The sequence below is a fragment of the Papaver somniferum genome, chromosome 1 (assembly GCF_003573695.1).
Source record: "Papaver somniferum cultivar HN1 chromosome 1, ASM357369v1, whole genome shotgun sequence".
In the NCBI taxonomy this organism is placed as follows: Eukaryota; Viridiplantae; Streptophyta; class Magnoliopsida; order Ranunculales; family Papaveraceae; genus Papaver; species Papaver somniferum.
In genome coordinates, this window is record NC_039358.1 from 43,136,929 (window position 1) to 43,158,215 (window position 21,287).

Genomic DNA, 21,287 nt, shown 5'->3' on the forward strand with positions numbered 1-21,287 from the left:
ATCGTTAGATTATCTTACTCGAGAAGAACAAGTAGTAGCATATCTCTATCTAGGGTAAACTCTCTACTGAATTCTACAAAAACGACTATAATTTTAGTGATTTTAATTTTAAATAACATGATCCTGGTCAGCTTTCCTATATCTTGGAAGGACTTACCTTAGAAATTTTAATTTTATATATACCTTGATTCGTGGATGTGTAAGGCTCTCTCTTCTCTCATAATTCTTGAAATTATTATTGATCCCAAAATATGGATAATCCCCTATATACGAAAAACGGGCCGATATAAGCACGAGCATTGGCACCAAATGGTATAATATACCGACACAGTCACCAGTAGTGCAAGGGCCAGTTGCGACTCGGTTGAGCCAGATTCCAACTGAATCAGCCCCCCTGTATGTATGTGCTGGACTCAGACCAGAAAGTGAAATAGAAAATAGAAGAAGAAGAAGAAAGAAGACCTAAAACACTCCATCAAAACCCTGACTGACGGCCGCGCTTAAACCTCTCTCTAGAGGCAAGACCTGCAGCTCTTTTCGAGTTCGCATCTCTTCTTCTCACTCTTCTCTATCAGGAAACCCTAATTTCATTCAAATCAGGAAAGAGAAAACTAGAAAAAGATTTTGATTGTATTTCTAGGGTTTTTGTTTATTATTATTGAGAATCTTAATGGAGAAACTGATAATACATAAGAATACAACATCAGTAGATTGGAAACCATCACCTATTATTGCATTAGCTACGAGTATTTGTAATTCTAAAGTTGCTGCTGCTCGTGAAGATGGGTCTTTAGAGATTTGGCTTGTTTCACCTGGTTCTGTTGGTTGGCATTGTCAACTGGTATAATCTCTATTCTTATCTAATTTCATTTGTTCATTCCTTATTAGGGTTTTGGTTTAATTTGATTTTTTTTATTAAGTTATTAATCTGTTTCTTTGTTTGAGTGTAGACTATACATGGAGACCCTAATTCCAGAGTTTCTTCACTTGTTTGGTGTTATTCCAACTCCAAAACAATGCCGGAGGGTCGTTTGTTGTCATCCAGTATCGATGGATCCATATCAGAGTGGGATCTTTTTCATTTAAAACAAAAGGTATTCATATTGTTGATTTGGACATTCTTTTAGGGTTTTCTGTATATCATCAGTAGTTTCAGTGTTTGAAATGGAAGTGTGTATAAATTAGTGGTAAAACGTTGGGTATATGGTCATTGTGTTGACTTAAATTTTTGTTGGATAGATATCAAGTACTACGTTGCTAAGATGGAAAATTAATTGGTTTCTTCAACTATGTTTTGCGAACTTCTGTTAGAGTCTGAGAAGAACTTTTGATGGTCTCTGTCTATGCCAAAAACCAGTGAAGACTCTTGGTTTTTCCTAGAACAAATGAAAAATCAAGGAGAAGTTGTGATTTTTGGTATTGCACTGACCTCTGCTGGTTTCTAGAATTTTTTCGTGCGCATTTTCTCTGTGACCTTGTCATTTAGTACCTTAATGAGTAAATGAATTTGTTATGTTACACTGGATTTCTTTTTCTTATCAAACATGTTTGTATTTTTCTTTTTGTGTTGTGCAGATTATTTTAGACAACATTGGAGCATCAATATGGCAGATGGCTGTAGAACCTCTTGACGAATCTCTACTTTCCACACAAAATGACACCCAGCGAGCAGTCAATGGACATGCAACTAATGCTGTTAGTGCTCTTAGTGACGATGACACTAGCGAAAGTGATGACGATAATGATGACATTGAATTGCATCCAATGCTTGAAGACCCATGTCTGGCTATTGGTTGCGATGATGGTTGTGTTCGAATTTATATTGTGTCTGATTCAGATGAGTTAACCTACAACAGGACGTTGCCTAGGGTTAGTGGTGAGGTTTCCTCATCTTTCTTCTCCCCTGAGTTGATTTTTTCTCTTTGATACATTATTTTCATTGAGAAAGTTTTTCTGATTTTCTTAATTGACAGGGCGTGTTCTAAGTGTTGCGTGGAGTCTCGATGCTAAGTCAATATTTTCAGGGAGTAGTGATGGGTATGTTGGCTTATTTTTATCTCAAAACGGAACTTTGAATCTTGGGTATTCCTCACCAACACACACATGTTCTTAAGAGCTGTCTCTTTAGCATAGGCAATTGCTTCCTCTTTAGATTTTGTTCCCTACATAAGGACAACATTATAAGGTTCATTACAAGCAATCCATTAGTAAAGTTCAAGATACTAGGTGAAAAGTATTCTTTGGTAACATACACGAGGCATTTTATAGTATGCCGACGTATCCCGACCAAGTGGTCTTGCATTTGTTGGATCAATATATGTCACAACCTAAGGACCGAATGAAAAGAAAATAAATTGGTTCCACAAAAAAATTAAAACACTATGCCGGACCACAGTTCCGGCATGGTCGAACTGAACCGAAACTGAAAACCAAATTTGAAACTTTTTTCGGCATACAAATTTCATCTGAAATCAACGCCGAAAGCATAGGTGCCGACATTATTGTTATCTATGGTTCCACGCTGGTACCTGTTTCCGACGTAACGGATAATTCATATACCATGCCGGTATTTAGCTTTGGAAAACACTCATTTATGTATGGTTTTTTTTTTAGGTACCGGCATGGTAATGTTATAAATGAACAATGTCGGTGGGTGTGCCAGCATGTTTGTTATCTATGGTTCCATGTCGGAAGTAGTTACATAATTTACCATGCCGGTATTTAGCTTTGGAAGACACTGCTTCCTGTATGTTTTTGATGCAGTACCGGCATGGTAAATTTACAATTAAACTATGCCGGTAGCATATTCCATAGAATATTCCGTGGTAGGTAAAAAGTAACTTTTGTACTGACATAGTTTTTTGGTTTAATACTATGCCGGATTGTATTTCAAAATGGGGGATATTGGGCTGCCGACATGGCCATAGTATGAATACTATGGCGGTATTGGTACTGCCGGTATTGTATTCATACCACGTCGATGCCGGCACCGAGCTTTTTCAGCTGTAAAAATGGTGGATTCAAAGAAAAAAATCAAATTTTCAACCTCATAGTAGCTTTATCTGTGTATTGGGATGCTTGTATGTTGTGCTAGTTTAATTTCTTGTATAAGTTCTTCAAAAAACTCTCCATGCTCGTAAAAATCATCATTTAAGGGTGTTGGCTCAACAAAGATTTGCAATTGTGAGTTGTTTTCATTAGCTGAAGACTCAAGTTATGCTCCTCGTTGTAGTTGAGTTAAAGATTCAGCAACATCAATTCCCTCTTCACAATCATCCTCCATTTTCACCAAAAAAAGTTCCCTCTCAAATATTTTTTCCCTCCTACTCTCACCTCACTCATCCAAATACAATAAAAATACACACTAATCATTTAACAAATACTTAGTATTTTTCTAATTATAATTAAACATTAGTGTGGGGTAGGTAGATTATGAATTACATAAAATACTTAGATAAGGGATGATCCTGATTGATATTTGGATCCAGTTTTTGTCATAAAATACAGAACACAGAATCATCCTTTAAGATAGATGGGAGAGGGAAGAAAAAGCTGACAAGTACGAATACCAGCTGACAAACGAGCCCGTAGAAAGAACATGTACAACTATTTTACATTGAACATTTCTAGGTGAACAAAAACAAGAGATTAAAAGAGAACAAAAAGAGAAAAGGGACAATCATGGCCACAACTGAGCTCCCTTCTTGATGGTAGGTAGTACATAAGTATCCAAGGGATAATATGTCTGTGGACTGGAGGAGCTTCAAAACTTTGAACCACTTCCCCAGTCATCCTTAAGTTACATTTGGAACATTTCCAGGTAACCAAATGTTTTTGCAACAACTGCTCATAGAATCCACATAAAATCCCCTTATCTTGGAGACAAACTAAACTAAATAATTGGACTGCAGGTAACACTCAAGGATGACGAACAGATGCAACCATTCGAGTGAAGCAAATATTTTCAAGTGCTTTTGCCTTGAAACTAAAAGAAACAGTCCAAGAGAAAACTGAATATAGCTGACAGAAGAGAAGTAATTTCACGGGAGATGCTCAAGATGTACTCTAACAACATTCGGAACTCAGTTTAGAATGTTAGATGAATGCAAGTTTAACTTAAGCACCGAGTTCATAAGCATATGTCATTACGAGTAATAACAAGAAATTACTGGACTAACAATACTAAGAGCCTAAATACAGCTTTAGCAGACATATAGTTTGGCAATGGCAGGTATGAAGTGGGTGCATCAGCTATTCGTATGTGCACTCATCCTAACATTATTTGTTTTAACTCCTAGTCGTATGGTGCAAGGAGCCTAGTATACAGAGCCTTGTTGTGGAGAAGGAAATGTAGCATTATTCAAAGATGAAACATTGAGTTAATCACAGATACAGCAGTATAAATACAAATCATGAAAATTACTGCCTAGCTACAACATACAAATCGTTTTGCTAGTGAATAAGGTCTGGAGCTGTCGACAGTACTGTTATGCCTCTTAAGTTGTAACCTTACTCAACTGTGAAACTCCATCATTAAATATAAAAGTCGCTACAAAATACGTAGAATATAACGCTTAAATTTAACAAAAGTAGACAGTGGAAGAGAAGCACAGCTATCCAAGAAAAGCTAAACTCCAATGTCAAAACTTAAAAATAAAGTCGTAATACATGAAATAGCAATTATGTAAGAGTAAGACCACAAAGACAGTGACCAGATTTTAACCGTAGCTATGCGCAGATATATTCCTTGCTACTGCTGCAAAGACATTCCTTCAATTTGCTTTTCAAGTTGGGACTTGTATTCTTCAAGCGTGTCATCTGTTTCCATTGTTGTTGTATTTTCTTCTCCTAATGCTTTTAACGAAACCAAGGTGTTTGTATGCGGGATTGCTTGATGTATAGGTCTATCATTGCGAAAATCCAAAAGCATTTTTGAGTATACAGAATTTAGATCTTGAATTAGGACCTTTGCCTTTGAGTGACATAGAAGTGCACGCCTAGACGTGAGACCAAGCCATTCATGAGCATACGTGTTGCTTAGTCTAAACTCTTCAATCCATCTGAATGGTCCATTTTCCCTCTCCTTCTTCAGTACCAGTACCAGTACCACATAAGTATTGGAAGCTTCGTGATAGTAAGTAGCCGACAAACAACCCCCTAAAATCCAAGTTTAAAATCCCAAGGAAAGGAATCACTTGTAGGAATTTCCACACTTATTTCAGAAGACAAAATAAAAGCCATAACTCTGCCACTTTTAAGCTGCCAACAAAGATGTTCTAATCGCTTATCAAACACGGCATGGATAGAAACAAACGAATCCAGGTCTTCGTCGAATTTCTTCCCTAAGTTCCTCCATCCCTTACCACTTCCAAGTGTGTACACCTCAGCATATATAGATTTAGGTTCTTTCAACAGTTTATACATTCTAACAATCTTGTACTCATTCGTCTTAGAAACATAACCGAATCCAGTCAACAATCGTTCACCACGATCATCTGTTCTCTCAAATTTAGGTAGAAACACACATTCTCTTGTGATAGGATTACATGCATAAACAGGTTCATAGTTGACCCCCTTACCATCATGGCACCCATTAAGACAAACTAAACCATTGCAGGAGCCAGTAATATCGGAGAACCTAAATGGAGCAGTGTCTAGTTTAATTCTTCTAACTCTACGGCAGGGTTGCTCCTCTGAAGAAGAATTCTCATCATAAAATTCGCAATAATGAAATTGTCTGTCTGCATGAGGTTGATAGTCATTCACAAAAAGGAAAGTAAACTTACCACCAGAACCAGCTGAAGAAGAATCAATATTGTTAGTGCCCTGATTCAGCCGAAGAGTCAAGATTGTCTGCCTGCATACCTCTCTTGGTACGTCAGCCGTCTCCATTTTTTTTTGTATTTTCTTCTCCTAATTCTTTTAACGAAACCAAGGTGTTCATATGCGGGATTGCTTGATGTATACATTTATCCTTGCCAAAATCCACAAGCAGTTTTGGAGATGAAGAGTTTAGGTCTTGAATTAGGACCTTTGTTGTTGTGCGACGTAGAAGCGTACGCCTAGACGTGCGGACAAGGCATTCATAAGCATCCGTGCTGGTTAGGCTAAATTCCACATTCCATCTGAATGGCCCATTTTCCCTCTCCTTCTTCAGTACCATTACATCATAAGTATCAGAATCTTTATGATGGTGAGTTGCTGACAAACAACGCCCTAAAACCCCAAGTCTAAAACACTGCCAAGGAGTGCCATAAGCTGTAGGAAGTTCGTAAATTTTTTCACCAGATAAATAAAAAGCCAAAACTTTGCCATCTTTAAGCTGCCAACAAAGAATTTCCAACACATCCACAAACACGGCACGTAAAGAAACAAACGAATCCAGGTTTTCTTTAAATTTCTGTCCTGTGTTCCTCCATCCCTTGCCACTTCCAAGCGTGTATACCTCAGCATGTATAAAATTGGGTTCTTCCAACAACTTATACACTCTGACAACCTTGTACTCGTTCGTCCCAGAAACATAACCAAATCCAGTTAACAATTTTTCACCACGACCGGACGCTTTCTCAAATTCTGGTAGAAACATGCATTCTCTTGTGATAGGGTTACAAATGTACAGAGCTGGTTCATAACAGGGCACCCATAAAGACAAACTAAACCATTGCAGGAGCCAGTTAAATTGTAATACTTAAACGGAGCAGGGTTTAGTTTCATTCTTGTAACTCTTTGGCAGGGTTGTTTCTCCTCTGAAGATAAATTCTCATCATCATACGATTCTAAATAATGAAATTGTCTGTATGCTTGAATTGGATTGCCATTCAGAAAAAGGAAAGTAAACTTACCATCACAAGCACCAGCAGAATCTAGATTGTTAAGGCAGTGACTCAAGTGAGATTGAGAAAACGATTGACGATTGATCACACTGTTCCAGGATTTGGAGACTAACTTACAGTCTAGAACTGATTCCGTTGGTAAACGTGTTAAAATGTTGGAGATTAAATTTACTGATAGCATACTAAAGTTCCCCATTTCAAACCCTCTTACTGTAGGACAGATGATCTACAGAGAGTATGAAAGATCACAACCACTTCAGTAGTAAGGGTTTTTGAGAAGAAATGGGATTTGTTGTGGAAACAAGGGGTGACGGCTTTGAGAAATGTCAAGGGTTCCTTTCCCTTCTTTTTAAGGACTGTTTTAGGGTTTGGTGGGTGGACCCTAAATGAGCAGACTTGAGATGAAAAAGCCCACTCAAGTAGGACTTGATGGATACAAGACTACAACTACAGTCTACAAGCCACAAAGATAAGCCAGCTCTAATACCTTTGGAGCCACGGTTGGCTGGTTGCTTCTCCGGCTGGTTGCTTGGGTGCGTCATTAGCCATTGGCATCATAGGTTGGCTAAACAGGGTTGTTAGTGAAAATATATATAGTAAGGTAATTCAGGAGTGGAGACAAGAAGGCTAAGCATAGGCTTTCACGTGTAAGTATATATAGGACTTGGTTTTGGCTCAGGACACTTTTAGAATTCTAGTCCTGCTAATTAACATGATTTTCAAGTTAAGATTGTCACAAGAAAGGGAAATCCCCCTTCACAAGGAGATTTTGATAATTAAATTTCTAAAATTCCGAGCAATGAACAATAAAACAGAGGAAGAGATACAAAAATTGATTTAGTTCAAGAACAGTAAGGCATAATCATCCTAGGAAAAGAGAACAAAAAGCTGAGAAGTATCAATACTAGCTGAGAAACAAGCCCTAGAAAGAACATATAAAAATATTTTACATTGAACATTTCCCGGTGACCAAAACAAGAGAACAAAAAGAAAAAAGGGATACTCAAGGCCACAACTGAACTCCCTTCTTGATTTAATGGTAGTACATGACTAGGGCACAGAAACTTAAGACCCGTAAATATGTCTGTGGACTGGAGGAGCTTCAAAACTTTGAACCACTTCCCTCCATGGTTTCTCTATGACTAATACTCGACTATCAGACAGATGCCCCACAAAGAGAGCAGGATCTTTGAAAGGACTAAAATTAAAGTTAAAAGTTCCTTTTGCTTTCTCGTTTTCTTTTGTGCTTCATCTTACCGTTACCATTAGCAACAACATCTTGTGAAACCTCTGATGATGTATCTAATACTCCATTTACCAAGCTGTTGTCGTCATCATCTTAAACCACTGGCTTCGCAAAGTCAATGAAGCACATTGCCCTGGACATGGAAACCATTTTGTTCATATAAAGAGTTTTGTTTGAAGTGATATGGATGTTAACACAATAGTCGCTTTTGTTAGTCATGGAGGGTTCGCAAGACGCGTGTCATTTTATGTCTCAAATAGCGAAATATTGTCGTTCTGCTGTCCCACTTCTAACTAGTAGAACAAAATCCAAATATGGAAATGGCCAGACCTGAAAATGGCCAAACAGAACTAAAGCCTCAATTAACCTCTATCTAGCAGATCAACCAGCTAGGACACAGTGACAGCATGCATAGGAAGACAAGAAAGTATTTATACCTGGCGCTGTAGATAAGCACTGAAGTAGAACATGATTGAGGGAAGGACATCCCAGTAATCTCCCCTGGAAATTCCTGAAATCTTCTGGGAAGAAGATTAGTATGGCGAATCGACCACTGTCCTAATTGTTTCGTCTCCACGTCAAATACATATACTTGGTTTGTAGAAGTTGTAATGATAAGAACAATGCCATATTCTGGGGTAATCATGAAACCCCCAGCAGTAACAGAAGCCTCATCCAACCGAGATATAAACCAGTGCTGCCTGTCAACGTGCACAATAAAACAAAAGAAAATTAAAAAGAGATCTTATAAGCATGAGAAAACCATCTTTTAAGAATATATAGGCTATGATAATCAAGTAAAGCATAATGACCCTCCTTGAGTAACCATGAGTATTTGCACAGTGCTGAAATTAGTTGCACAAACCTTTTTGTAAGACAAAAAAATTATAAAAAATAAAAAGGACTTTTTAATAAAGTAACCACCTTTTTGAACCATATTTAAGAAACTGGCCGTTTTTTTGAATCTTTATATAAACTGGCCGACATTGACATTTTCCATCCCGTTTTTTTCAAAAAACGGATTTAGGTAGTTAACTGGTTATGTGGCAGTTAACCTGCTAGGTAAAAGACGACTTAACCCTCGTCTGAGTTCGTAACCAAACCAGATTGTGACGGTTTTAAATGGGTCTCAGTTAACCTACTAATAAACAACCTGCCACTTTTGATTCAGCATTAATTCAAGTCTACAAAAGAAAAAAATATTGTCTTCTTAAACACAAAAAATCAGAAAACGGATCTCAAATCATTTCTTCTTAGCCTTTCCATTTCCCCTTCCCTTTCCTTGTTTTATATTCTGAGATACAGATCCAATGCCAAAGAAGTTCTGATAAAGGTTATTTATTGTAGAGGGTGGAGTAGAAGATGGTGCTATAGATGGCAGACTCATAGGTGTTGTGGAAGCTGGAGTAGAAGATGGTGTTGCCAAAGGCTGACTGCCAGGCCCTGTAAAACATTCACCAACAAATGATGTCGTTCTCTTCTTCTTGTTTGACTTAGCTGCACCCCTAACTCCGGTGGTCTGACTTGGCTCTATATTGCTGAAGGTGAAGCTTTGTGTATCACATTCAGTCCTTTGCCTCTTTGCAGTTGGATTAGATCCCACTTCACCACCAGCACATGTTCTTTTGTTGTGGTTAGTAACATTTCCACATTTCATGCTCACCCTTCATGTACTGACCAAAATCATCATCAAAGTCATCCATGTAAGCAGGTCTTTCATCCACATCCTTACCTGCACATTCAAGATCAACATCAGTACCATATAATAAGTTACAAATTATAATAAATGAAATCAGTTATAAATGAAATATACCTTTTTCTTTGCCTTCTTTTTCTCCTTCTTCTTCTTCTTCTTCTTGTTCTTCTTTATCTGACCCATACTCAATGTCTTCATCACTGTCATATACTGGAGGAGCTTCTGGATTCTCAATTGGGTGACATTCATCTTCTTTGGTGTTTTCCAGCTGAATATTGTCCACATCTTCAACAAACTTAACTTCATTTGTAGCTTTTGACTGACTGCAACCACTGCTACTAGCCTGAGAATGTTTGGACATGGGCACATCCATGAAACTCAGCTTTCTTGATGCTCCTTCAACTGATTTATCCACACTATTTAGCCTTGGGGATCTTCTAGGGGTGGTTCCCTTACTAACTGTCTTCTTCTTTGGTGTAGTCTTTGGAGTCCCAAACACTGTGTTTTTCATCCCCATCCACAAACATATACATCCATCCTCATTTACAAAAGAATCCTCCCAAAAATTATCAAAATCATCATTGTTTAACAATGGCAGTGGCAGACATTCTTCCTTAAACCAATATAAATTAAACTTCTCTTTAACATCCATAGACAAACCCTTATACACCATATACTTAAGTGTCATCAACTCTGTTTCATCTCTATGGAAATCAGGAAATACCAAAGTCTCATTCTTTGGCTCCGCATATACACTGATATTCCTAAATTTGAACTGACTGCAACACAAATGAAACAAAATCAGATATAAACCTATGAAAACCCAATGAAAACCTAATTAAGAAATATTACTTAAAATCAAACACCCAATCACGAAAATTAAACCCCAATTAAACAATAAATATTTGGTTTCAAATAAACCCTAATTACAAAGGAAAAAAAACAGAAACCCTAAAAATCAATCGATCAATTAAATCAATTAACTATCAATACAATGATTTTCATCATATATTAAGTCACGGGTTTCGTTAATCTTACCTTGATTCAGACAGTTTCAATCCCGGTTTGTACCTCATCTTCATTGTATCACACTATCTCTGAATCCCTAAATATGTAGAACTTTTCTTCCAAATACACTCTGGTCTTTCACTAACATCTATGCCTTCAACAAAAACAACTTCAATAACATCAGTTTTCTTTTTCTTTTCAAACAGCTTCAATACCTAACCCTAGTTTCAGAACTGGGAGAAGAGAACGAGGGAGAAGAGAGGACGAAATAGAAAGTGTGGTGAGAGATTACACCACACGCGTCTTTAAATGGGCAAGGGCACAGTCGTAAATTCTCGTACCGATTTTGACTTATTCAACGCAGCTGACCGATCTGGTGGGCCCAGATGTCAACTCTAACGGAAAGGCCAGTTTCTAAATGAATTTAAAAGCTTGGCCGGTTTATTAATTATATGGTTTGAAGCAGGACACTTTATTAATTTGCCCAAATAAAAATAAGACATGGGAAAAGATATTCGATTGGGAACAACATATAAAACATTTAAAATTGGAAATGAATCAGAGATCTTGGCAAAATTCGACATTACAAAATACAATCACAACTTAACAGACCAGACTTGCGTAACAGTAAATTTTGCTCTAACAGGTAAACATGCGAATGGCATGCCATGTAGTACCAAAAAGCATGTTGAAATACAACCACGTATAAAGTAAAAAACATCTTGATTTTCCATAGCAAGGGTATTATAGCCAACAGTTTCACAGTCTACATGTCTCAGATTGGAGAACGGAAATGGTCTAGATGAATGAAAGAAAAAAATAAAGTTGAAAAACTGGAATAAGATCTGACTACAGATTCGAGGACACAACTAACTAAATCAAAACTGAACCCAGAGGGAAAGACTTAAGAGTACAATAGACTTGAAGAATATACTCGTAATGAGTTGGTGGTCTGGAGGATGCTGAATTGATGGTCAAGAAATTAAAAAATAAATAAATAAATAAATAATTCTCACCTTTGTGTTTCAAGATTGGAGACATATATATCACCAAAACAATTAACAGCAGACAGCCACTGTCCGTCTGAACTGACAAACATCCTTGTTATAGGTGGCTCACCAGGTGGCAAATTATTGTCAGTGTCCTTCCGGCAAGGTGTGTATGTATGCGAAATTTCTGTACTTTCAACATCCACAACCTGGACAACCATGAAAAAAGAATTAGAACAAAAATAAAATCAGTCTCGTAATAAACCACATACAATTACCAAGACCTCCAATCTAAACAGTGTTCTAAGCATGTGCACATTTCCTACTATGCATGTGCAACTACATTCACATTGGCAAATATGAGTCAACCACTGCCAGACCCCCATACACATTATACATATTTACTCCTCTTTGTCACAGCTTGAGCTTTCAATATTATCTCTTGCCAGGTAATGAGCACAAATTTTTTCTCAGCAACAACAAAAGGCCTAAGCACGCAAAAATTAACAGAAAAAGACGTTGAAGAGATAAAATTAATTTGAAATGCTTACGTAAATCTTTCTATCATGTCCTGCAATAATCAACTTCGAAGAATCGGCACTGAAAACCATCGAATGCGCAAATGGAAGTTTACGAGATAACTTCTTTTTAGTAATGGAAGCCTTTTTTTCAGCTTTTGAATATTCAAAAAGGTTAGGTTTCTCATGGTCGGAGTATGCAAACAACAATCCACTACAAGAGATGGCACTGCATATTATCTTCGATCGGCTCTTAATGCTAGTAAGAAACGATGTGCTTGCGCTCCCTTTAGAGCCCATGCCACTCTTTGAGTGAACAAGTGAAACACCCAAAGAGTTGGAGTTCTGAACTAATATCATAGAAGCACCATCTATGAGTGTGTTGTGCACCAACTGGATGGGCACTCGTTGAGGTGCAGGACAAATATCATATGTGGCAAAGTTGGTGAACTCCTGAGCAGAGCATGCAAAGAGCTTTGTATCATCACCAGCAGAGATTAGCATGGGGACTCCCAAATGCGCCCACTTCCGATAACTGAAATCATAGGGATCCCGACGACCACGTTCTCTTTTTAGCTTTTTATCAGGTATTAGCTCTGTCAGAAAAGAAGTTCTTTAATAAATCAAAACTGACGTCTCTTAAAGAATTAAGGAGGTCTAAGTTTCACTCTTTACAACACAATCTACGAGAAAATGAAGCAGTAACAAACCTTCTCTGTCAATAGGAACTGCTACCGTCAAGGCTCTGACATCATGAGTGTGAGCTCTTACATAACCAACATAGACCCACTTCTTCACCACCGCTGTAGAAGACCTATCATTGCCAGACTCTATGGTATCACTGGAGAGCTTATATTGGATTACCTACACAGCAAATGATAACATTTCTAGTATCACTAATAGAAAAATCACTGGAAGTAAAGTACTGCAAGTTATATAATTCAGAAAAACATGACTAGTGAGAAAAACAACAGAAAAATCATAATATCATTCGAGAAATGCGAAATGATGAAGTGGAACATCAGATGAGCACTTAGATGGCAAGCTACTACGAAATACAACAAGCACGGCATCAGAACCACACAGGAGTCAACTCTAAAATTCTAATACCTACTAAATTTTCAGATTGTTTCATTAAATTTCTGTGTTTAATCTTAATTGAAACTTTTTTTTTCCTGACATAGTGGAAATCAACTTATTTATACCCTCGAGCTTAAGCATTGAATCTTAAAACTGTTGGTGAACACTAAGAAAAGGTAATGTGGAATGTTCGGGAGAGCAGAAGTTCCAGTTGGGCACACTCAAGTCCCCTTCAGCAACGACCTAAGTGAGAGACCTTGATGCAAATTTACAGCTAAGTTTGGAGCTATAAACTGATTATTGACCATTACCTGACCATCAGAACCAGCAGAAAATACTTTATTATGACTAGGAGAAGGTGCCAAAGCATTGACATCACCCTTGTGGCAAGAATGTGCCTGCAAAAGTGTTCCTTGTTCACCGTCCCAAAACTGAACACTGCCAGTACTATCTCCACTAACCAGAGTACCAGACCAAAAGGATTAAAAAAATTCAATGATTAACCACTAGAACTCAAAACCAAACAACATAAGTAGATGATTGAGTAGTTAAAAATGTGAATCTACTCTTACTTTAGATAAATTAAAGACCACACACAAAGATCTGATCCGTCACGCAATCCTCCCGTTCCAACTGTTATCCTATAGACCTCATGAGTCGTCTGGGCATCCCAGCATCTTATAAATCTGCAAAGGCCAGTGAACAGTAAGAAACTTAACAAATTTGTAGAATCATCTTAGTGAAAACCAAAGAATGTTCAGTCATACAAATTAGAGTTCAACAAAACAAATAAAAAAAGCAAAAATGTCACAAATATGAAATATGTATACAAGGAGAAAAATAGCCACAAGAGAAAAGGTTATGTATATCCAAAGAAGATTAATAGGGTATACAAGACTCATACGAGGAAGGATAATTGCCTCTTTAAACTTGTATTCTATTTAAGAGACAAGGACAATGAATGGGATTGTAATGTGTGGTTCGGCTGTCATAACCACCCGGATCCGAAAGATTTTGTTGATCACTCCCTAGTTGCGAAGCTAAAACCTCATGAATTGGAGGATGTAAAGAGATTGACCAAAGCATGTATCAAACCAAGACAAATTCTCAGAGGCTTCAGGGAAAAGGATGAGACGAACGTGTCTTCTCTAAATACAATTTATAGCGCACAAGCAAGTATTAGAAGACTGGAATGGGAAGGGAGGAACGTTATGCAAGAATTTGAGAAGATTGCTTGGGATCACAACTACACGCGTATCATTAAAAGAGGGTCGGACAACAAGCCCCTTCAAATATTCATTTCGCATCATTTGCTTGCAAAATTAGCTCATACATGTTTTGGTGTTCTTATGATGGATTGTACCTACAAGAAAAATAAATACAATATGTCGTTGTTTAACATCGTGGGGCAAACATCGGAAAAGGTATCATTGACATTGGCTTGGTGTTTAATGGAAAACGAGAGGGATTACAATTATATTTGGGCATTACGACAATTGAAATTACTCTTCCGGGAAAATCATCTTATGAGGATCATCATAACCAATCAAGATGACGCATTAATGAATGCAATATCCGACGTCTTCCAGGATGCACAAAATTTCCTATGTACATATCATATACATCAAAATGTGATAAAATCTTGTTATGCCTTGTTTGAACCCACTAAGGTGGATATTAAGAAGAGAATGATTGTTCAACTAGAGGAAGACGTTCGCACGAACAAACTATCACCCGAAGAAGAAGAAGATGAAAGAGGCAAGATCATAGAGCGAGTGGACAAAGAACATGATGAAAATCATAAAAAGTGGTTGGAATTTCTAAGATATTGGGAGAAAGTTTATTGGTATATTACCGAGGATATGTACGAAAAGAGATTGTACAAGTTTATTGCCAATTGGAACGAAGTTTATCCCACTGCCGTCTCGTATTGTCGGAATCAATGGTTGGATAAGTTCAAGGAAAAATTTGTGCGTGTATCGACAAACCGGTATAAACACTACGGGAATGAAGAAACTAGTATAACGGAATTCGCTCATGGGAGATTTAAACATATTATCGAGTCTAACCAAGGAAACGTGGTTACGGTCACCGAGGTAATGGAGCAATACTTTAAGAGTGATATCGATAGGATCAAGCAGGTTTTTGAGAAAAGCTCAACGGAAAGGATGACTCCATTTCTTCAATATGGTAAGTTTCTCCAAGGAATAGAATTCAACGTCTCTCATTGGGAAATAAAACATATGACGAGAGAAATGGAAAAGGAGATAAACTACGGAAAACCGGATGATGTATGTATTTGTCCCGACATGTCTTCGTTGGGGCTTCCGTGTCGTCATATGCTTGTGAAGTATGAACAAAGTAATACCTATTGAGGTTATTGATCCGTTTTGAAGCAATTATCTTTCACCCCTCCCCCAACGGAAGCTCCCGGACAATCACCATGAGATACTAACAAAGCAAATGAATTCTACGAAACTTACTCACGTGGCAACTCGGCTAGAAAGCAAGTCTTGTTTAGCCAACTAAGGCTAATTATTCTCCCATGGATCGCACAAAGTGAAGAGCCAACAAAGGGAGATCCTCCCGGAAGACCACAAACCAAAACGGCAAGGATAAAACAAAGGAAAGAATTAAAAGAAATGAGTCATCGTGAATGTGAACTCGAGGAAAGTAAGAAACGAAATCCAACCGCTTGTTAGATTTTAGAAGCAAGGTTCACGGAAGCGCCGGTTGCAAACAAAAGGGATAGGCCGAGAAAGGAGCCGCTATCAAGTCAACAACAAACGGCAGATTCCGTATCCACACCAAAAGCCGATGGATCGGAGGTAACAAAGAAAATGGGTAGGCCAAAGAAGGTACCCACATCGATTGAACAAGAACAACAAGGTGAGCATTTCGAAGCCACACCCATAGTCGATGTAGCGGAGGTTCCAAAGAAAAGGGGTAGGCCACCAAAGGTGCCTACATCAAGCGACAAAGAACAACAAGGTGAGCATTCCGAAGCCATACCCATATTCGATGTAGTGGAGGTTCCAAAGAAAAGGGGCAGGCCGCCAAAGATGCCAACATCAAGCGACAAAGAACAACAACGTGACGAGGCGGCGGTGCCAAACAAAAAGGAAAGGCCGAATAGGGAACCTACATCAAGTCAAGTAAATCAAGGTAAAAATTCCGTATCCACACCAAAAATAAGTGATAGCAAAGGTAAGCGACCCATATATAGTCAACAACAACATGATGGTGACAACTCCATAGTCACGACCAAAGTTGATGTAGTTTCGATTCCAAAGCGAAGGGGTAGGCCAAGGAAGTACGGACTCCCATCACATACTGAAGACATTGGAAGTGTAGAGATTGCAGAGGATGGATTGGATATAATTAATCTAAAAGTTGATAACCTGAAGATGTTTAAGGATTCCAAAATAGGTAATAATTATAGACATTACCATACCAAAATAGAGTCTTATGTAGAGAAACTTCCTGAGGTTAATCGCGAGTATATTGTATATACAGATGATGTCGAGGGAGATGGAAATTGTGGTATCATGCCGTGACCGAACAATTAGGAATCTTTGAGACGGCGGTTAGTAAAGGGATGACACCATGCCGATATGCTAGAAAGAGGATGGTCGAACAAATTATGAAAAAGAAGAGCTTTTATGAGAAATTGTTCGGTGATGATGAAGGGTTTGATAATATGTATGCTCAAGTGTTAGGGCCCGAGCATGAGACGAAGTTCTTTCCTTCTCAATATTGGATGAGAATGCCGCTTTGTGAGCATCTAGTGGCAGATACATTTAATTGTGTTTTTCATTATTTTACCCCCACCGTAGAAGTAACATTTACACCAAAGTGGAAAAAATGCGAAGGATCCCTTAAGAAGAGAAGAGTTGTTTTGGTGTTCGTGAACGATAATCATTTCATTATTCTAAAACTCAAGGAAAATTGTCCATTGCCACTTTTTTGTGGGATGATTAAAAATAATGATATATATCCCAATATCTGGAAGGAATGAATGGCATTGTATGAGGAGAATCACCGATTTTGGGATGCGTTGGCCTTATCGAAAAAACCTCTCCAACAGAAGATGCAACTTCATACGTGTGGAAACGATGATGAGTAATTTGGATATATGTGGTTCACTGATACACAACATTTTTTTTGTTTTCGAAGTGTGAATTATAAACATTAAATCATATTTTGATGCCAATGCCGGCATGATTATGTTTTCTCATTACAACGCCGGAAAACCTGTGCCGGCGTAGAACTTAACTTTTGAAACGGTGCCGGAAATTCAGAAAAATATCCAGAGAAATTGGTAACTGTGCCGGCATTTAAATTAAACTAAAAAAAGTGCCGGTACTCTGACAAAAATATTTTGCACCTGGAAATTGCAGACTACCAGCATAGTAGCCAAAAAAACCTTTAGTGCAGAAACTCTGTAATTTTTGTGATTTTGAAAATTCAAGGTGCCGGCATTGACTTACACTTTTCGACCATGCCGGTACTTAAGAAAAACGTAGAACTTTATATGATCTTGGCACATTCAAACTCTGTAAAAGAGGTAATTTGACACTGGTTTATCAACATAGTAAATCAAATAACAACATTAGATTGTATAAAAAACAATCTCCAAAGTTAAGAGGTTCCAAATCGAAAACAAATCAAACATAAACCAAATCAAGCAAAGAGTTTAACAAGACACACAAACAAACACATTGTTCAAGACACACAAACAAACATAAACTAACACTAGATTGTTCAAGACCAAACTAATACTACACAAGAAACACACGATCACTCGGTCTTTGACTTCTTATGTACCCTCTTCTTCCTTTCGCCCCATAAGTCTTTTGCCTCTAGATCTTCAATTTTGTCTATCTTTTGCTCGACTTTCTCCATTTCTTTCTGGGTCAACACCTCTCCTTTCTTCTTTATTTTCTTAAAGAACTTTGATAAATTTCATATCCGCTGACGTTGTGGTCATATTTTTAAACACATACTTAGTATGTACACTTATATAAGTTCATAAATATATATTAAAAGAATAGGAAATGAAAAATAAGTACGTACCAACAACGTAAGGATCTTTTGTAGTCCGGCTACAATATTTTCAGCTAGAGTAGTGGAGGGGTGATCTAGTTGTAGAGGAACTTCTACAATATCCAGGCGTACAATATAAAGATGCGAGTACTTCCGATGACCTTTGAGAAAGTTTGGTTCGGTCTCATAACCGTTATCCGCCAATTCCCAACCAATCCTATCCAACACAAGTACCCATTCCTCCCTTTCCCTCCAATGTGCAAGAATGGGATTTGGGTTGTAAACTACCAGAGTATGGTTCTCATTTGCTTGGCATTGAGGAAAATCATGAGAGAATTTCTGATAAGATGTATCCGCAAGATCTTTCTGCTTGTACCCAAGTTGGCGCATTACCCGACGAGGGTTGTGCACAACAAATTCTTTTGGATGAAATAACGGTTCGTTATAAAACGAAACATTGTCACGCCTTGCAAAGTGAACTCCTCTGGCATTCCTATATGGGTCAAACACAACATCTTAGGAAGCCACAGAGTCCAAAGCCAATCTCATTGCGAATAACTGTTTCCTGTTATTGGCCTTTGGGGTAATGTTGAAGTAGTATTTCTGAGCTAGAGCCTCATGCTGTTGATAATCATGTATTAACTTCAACCCTTTGTATCCCGTGAACAATGTTGGGAAGTGTTCATAAGACCACACCTATGCCAATGAAAGATCGTTCCAACGAAATGTATAAGAAAATAAATAATTGGAAACTAATAAAATTAATGACATAGATGACAAAATAACTAGTTCACTATACCTGAATTAAAGTGAAGTAACCATTAAATTGACGGGCGTTCTCCTTAGAAGCTCTACGCATTCCTGCCAAAAAATGTGCCAAGAAAGCAGCGCCCCATGAATACTCAAGGACCCTATCCAAGGGATCCAACTATTGTAGATTGTTCATATGCACCTTGTTACCATTAGCGACAGGGAATATAACGGTGCCCAAAGTGAACAAAAGATAAGCAGCGGCAGTTTGCTGAACTTGTTAATGATTCAATTCCTTGTCCTTCACATTACCAAACAATTGAATGAGATTGAAGAATGTGATAGTCTTTGTCCGGGAATGGTATGTCTTGTACATATTTTCCATAGTCGTTTCCTTGTCCCACCCAAACAACTTTTCAGTCATCTCATAGATCTTGTCCCATTCTAGGTCCTTACAGTGATCTCCTTCCTTAACGGATTTACCAAGAACCTATAGACCTAGTATTCTTTGGATATCTTCAGGGATAATGGTCATCTCGTCAAAATAAAAATGCATGGTATCAGTTTCACCAAAAAACTTCTCCAAAAAGCAGTTCGCCGTGACGGAATCAGTGGCCACATAATTTTCTACCGCGGGATAGAACCCAAATGCTCTGACTATTGCTTGAACTTCGGGACACTCTAACTCCAAAGGCCATATATCACTTGATTGATGGCGGCTAACATGGAAGGCTTTCTTGGGGTCCTATAAAAACACACCAGACAAAATTAAATTCACTTGATCACAGATAAATAATATAATAACAATATGCAAACGTCTTACATAATTTTGATAGATCCAACGATCCCAAGAGTGCTTGTAGTCAAATTAGAGTTGCGGGTTTATCGGTTGACCCCACTGTTGCCATCATCGCGGTTTGGAATCATGTCATATCTTGTAGGAAGATGGGATGGGGATCCCTTTTCCTTTTTCTTAGGGGCTTTATCTCCGACATCAGGTTGTCCTAAGCCACCTGCTTGTGAGGATGAGCCACCTGCTCGGTCCGATTTAGGAAATTTTTACCACTCATCATCATCATCATCATCATCATCATCAGTGCTTGTGTCTCCCGTACGCTCCCGAATAATGACCTTAGCACGATCAGGATCAGAACGACTACGTCGAGCCCGAGAAGACTTAGGTTTTACTTCTTCAACAGCTTTGCCCTTTCCTTTCTTCATTTGTGCTGATCTAGACCTACGTCCCAATATGTAAACTGAGTTATAACCAGGAAGACGACATGTATATTAAACATACAATTAGTGCCGGCAGTTGTGCCGGCGTACTAAATGATTAAAATTCAATACCGGTTTTCTTGAATTTTATATAGAGAATTAACAAATTACGGGAATGAAAACCGGGATGGTTAGTAAACATATCGAAACTGCCGGCAATGGTTCCGGTATGGTGAAATAGAGATATCCTATGCTGGAAGTGGTTGAATTTTGTACGGAGTTTTTAGCAGAAGAAGCAAATTTAGACGACATGGCATTGATTAACTATACAAAACCGACACAGAAAACCGGCATAGTATGCAATTAAATATATATGCCGACAGTTTCATGCTATAAAAGAGAGATACAAGACATATAACCGGCATGGTTTTCAAATTTAATTCTACCGCGAAACATGTAACTCAGTTTCAATTGACTAAATTGCAATTTCAAAATTTTATTTTAGTGTAGTAGAAAGACTAATCAAGCAAGTTTCAATTTGTGTTTTCTAGTATGGGATAAACCCTAAAAATACTTCAATTCAACATAGACATCACTTGCCGCATCAAATTTGTTATTTCCTCCTCACCAACAGACTCTTCAGGAACTTGTTGCGCTTTTGATTTCGATTTACCACTATCATCAACAAATTCTTCAGGATTGGGTTTGGGTTTGCGACGACCCATTGTCTTTGGTATAGAAGATGAAACAAAAAGAGAAATTGAATACTTTCGTTTCTATAGCTGTCACTTAATTAGAATTAAGAAATTTGTAACCGTCACATAAGTGGGATAAAGGAGTTTGTAACCGTCACATAAGTGGAATTAAGGAGTTTGTAACTGCCACATAACTTGAGTTTGTAACCGT

General features: G+C 37.9%; 1 protein-coding gene and 1 pseudogene across 6 annotated transcripts; one reads left to right on the forward strand and one right to left on the reverse strand.

The window, feature by feature from the left end:
• The first annotated feature begins 454 nt into the window (after positions 1 to 454).
• On the forward strand, positions 455 to 4,568 carry LOC113284395 (WD repeat-containing protein PCN-like). 6 transcript variants are annotated; one of them, XR_003328129.1, is made up of 6 exons: positions 455 to 841; positions 951 to 1,094; positions 1,576 to 1,876; positions 1,974 to 2,037; positions 3,715 to 3,820; positions 3,912 to 4,568. XR_003328129.1 is itself a non-coding variant. In XM_026533852.1 (5 exons), exons 1-5 carry the CDS (start codon positions 671 to 673, stop codon positions 3,913 to 3,915), a joined length of 684 nt encoding a protein of 227 aa, XP_026389637.1. In that variant the 5' UTR covers positions 455 to 670; the 3' UTR covers positions 3,916 to 4,568. The 6 variants fall into 6 exon arrangements, 3 of the variants coding, with proteins under 3 accessions (XP_026389637.1, XP_026389629.1, XP_026389647.1); XR_003328118.1 differs by having other exon boundaries at positions 3,719 to 3,820; XR_003328132.1 differs by lacking the exon at positions 3,715 to 3,820 and having other exon boundaries at positions 1,576 to 1,869.
• A 3,330-nt stretch (positions 4,569 to 7,898) lies between these two features.
• On the reverse strand, positions 7,899 to 18,806 carry LOC113295292 (annotated as a pseudogene).
• Positions 18,807 to 21,287: the final 2,481 nt, after the last annotated feature.

What these genes read in the sequence shown, in the direction of transcription:
- LOC113284395 (XM_026533844.1), top strand. Translation starts at nt 671, where the DNA reads ATGGAGAAACTGATAATACATAAGAATACAACATCAGTAGATTGGAAA. An exon ending in TTGGTTGGCATTGTCAACTG is followed by an intron (nt 842 to 950) that starts GTATAATCTCTA and finishes GTTTGAGTGTAG; the next exon opens with ACTATACATGGAGACCCTAA. An exon ending in TTTTTCATTTAAAACAAAAG is followed by an intron (nt 1,095 to 1,575) that starts GTATTCATATTG and finishes TGTGTTGTGCAG; the next exon opens with ATTATTTTAGACAACATTGG.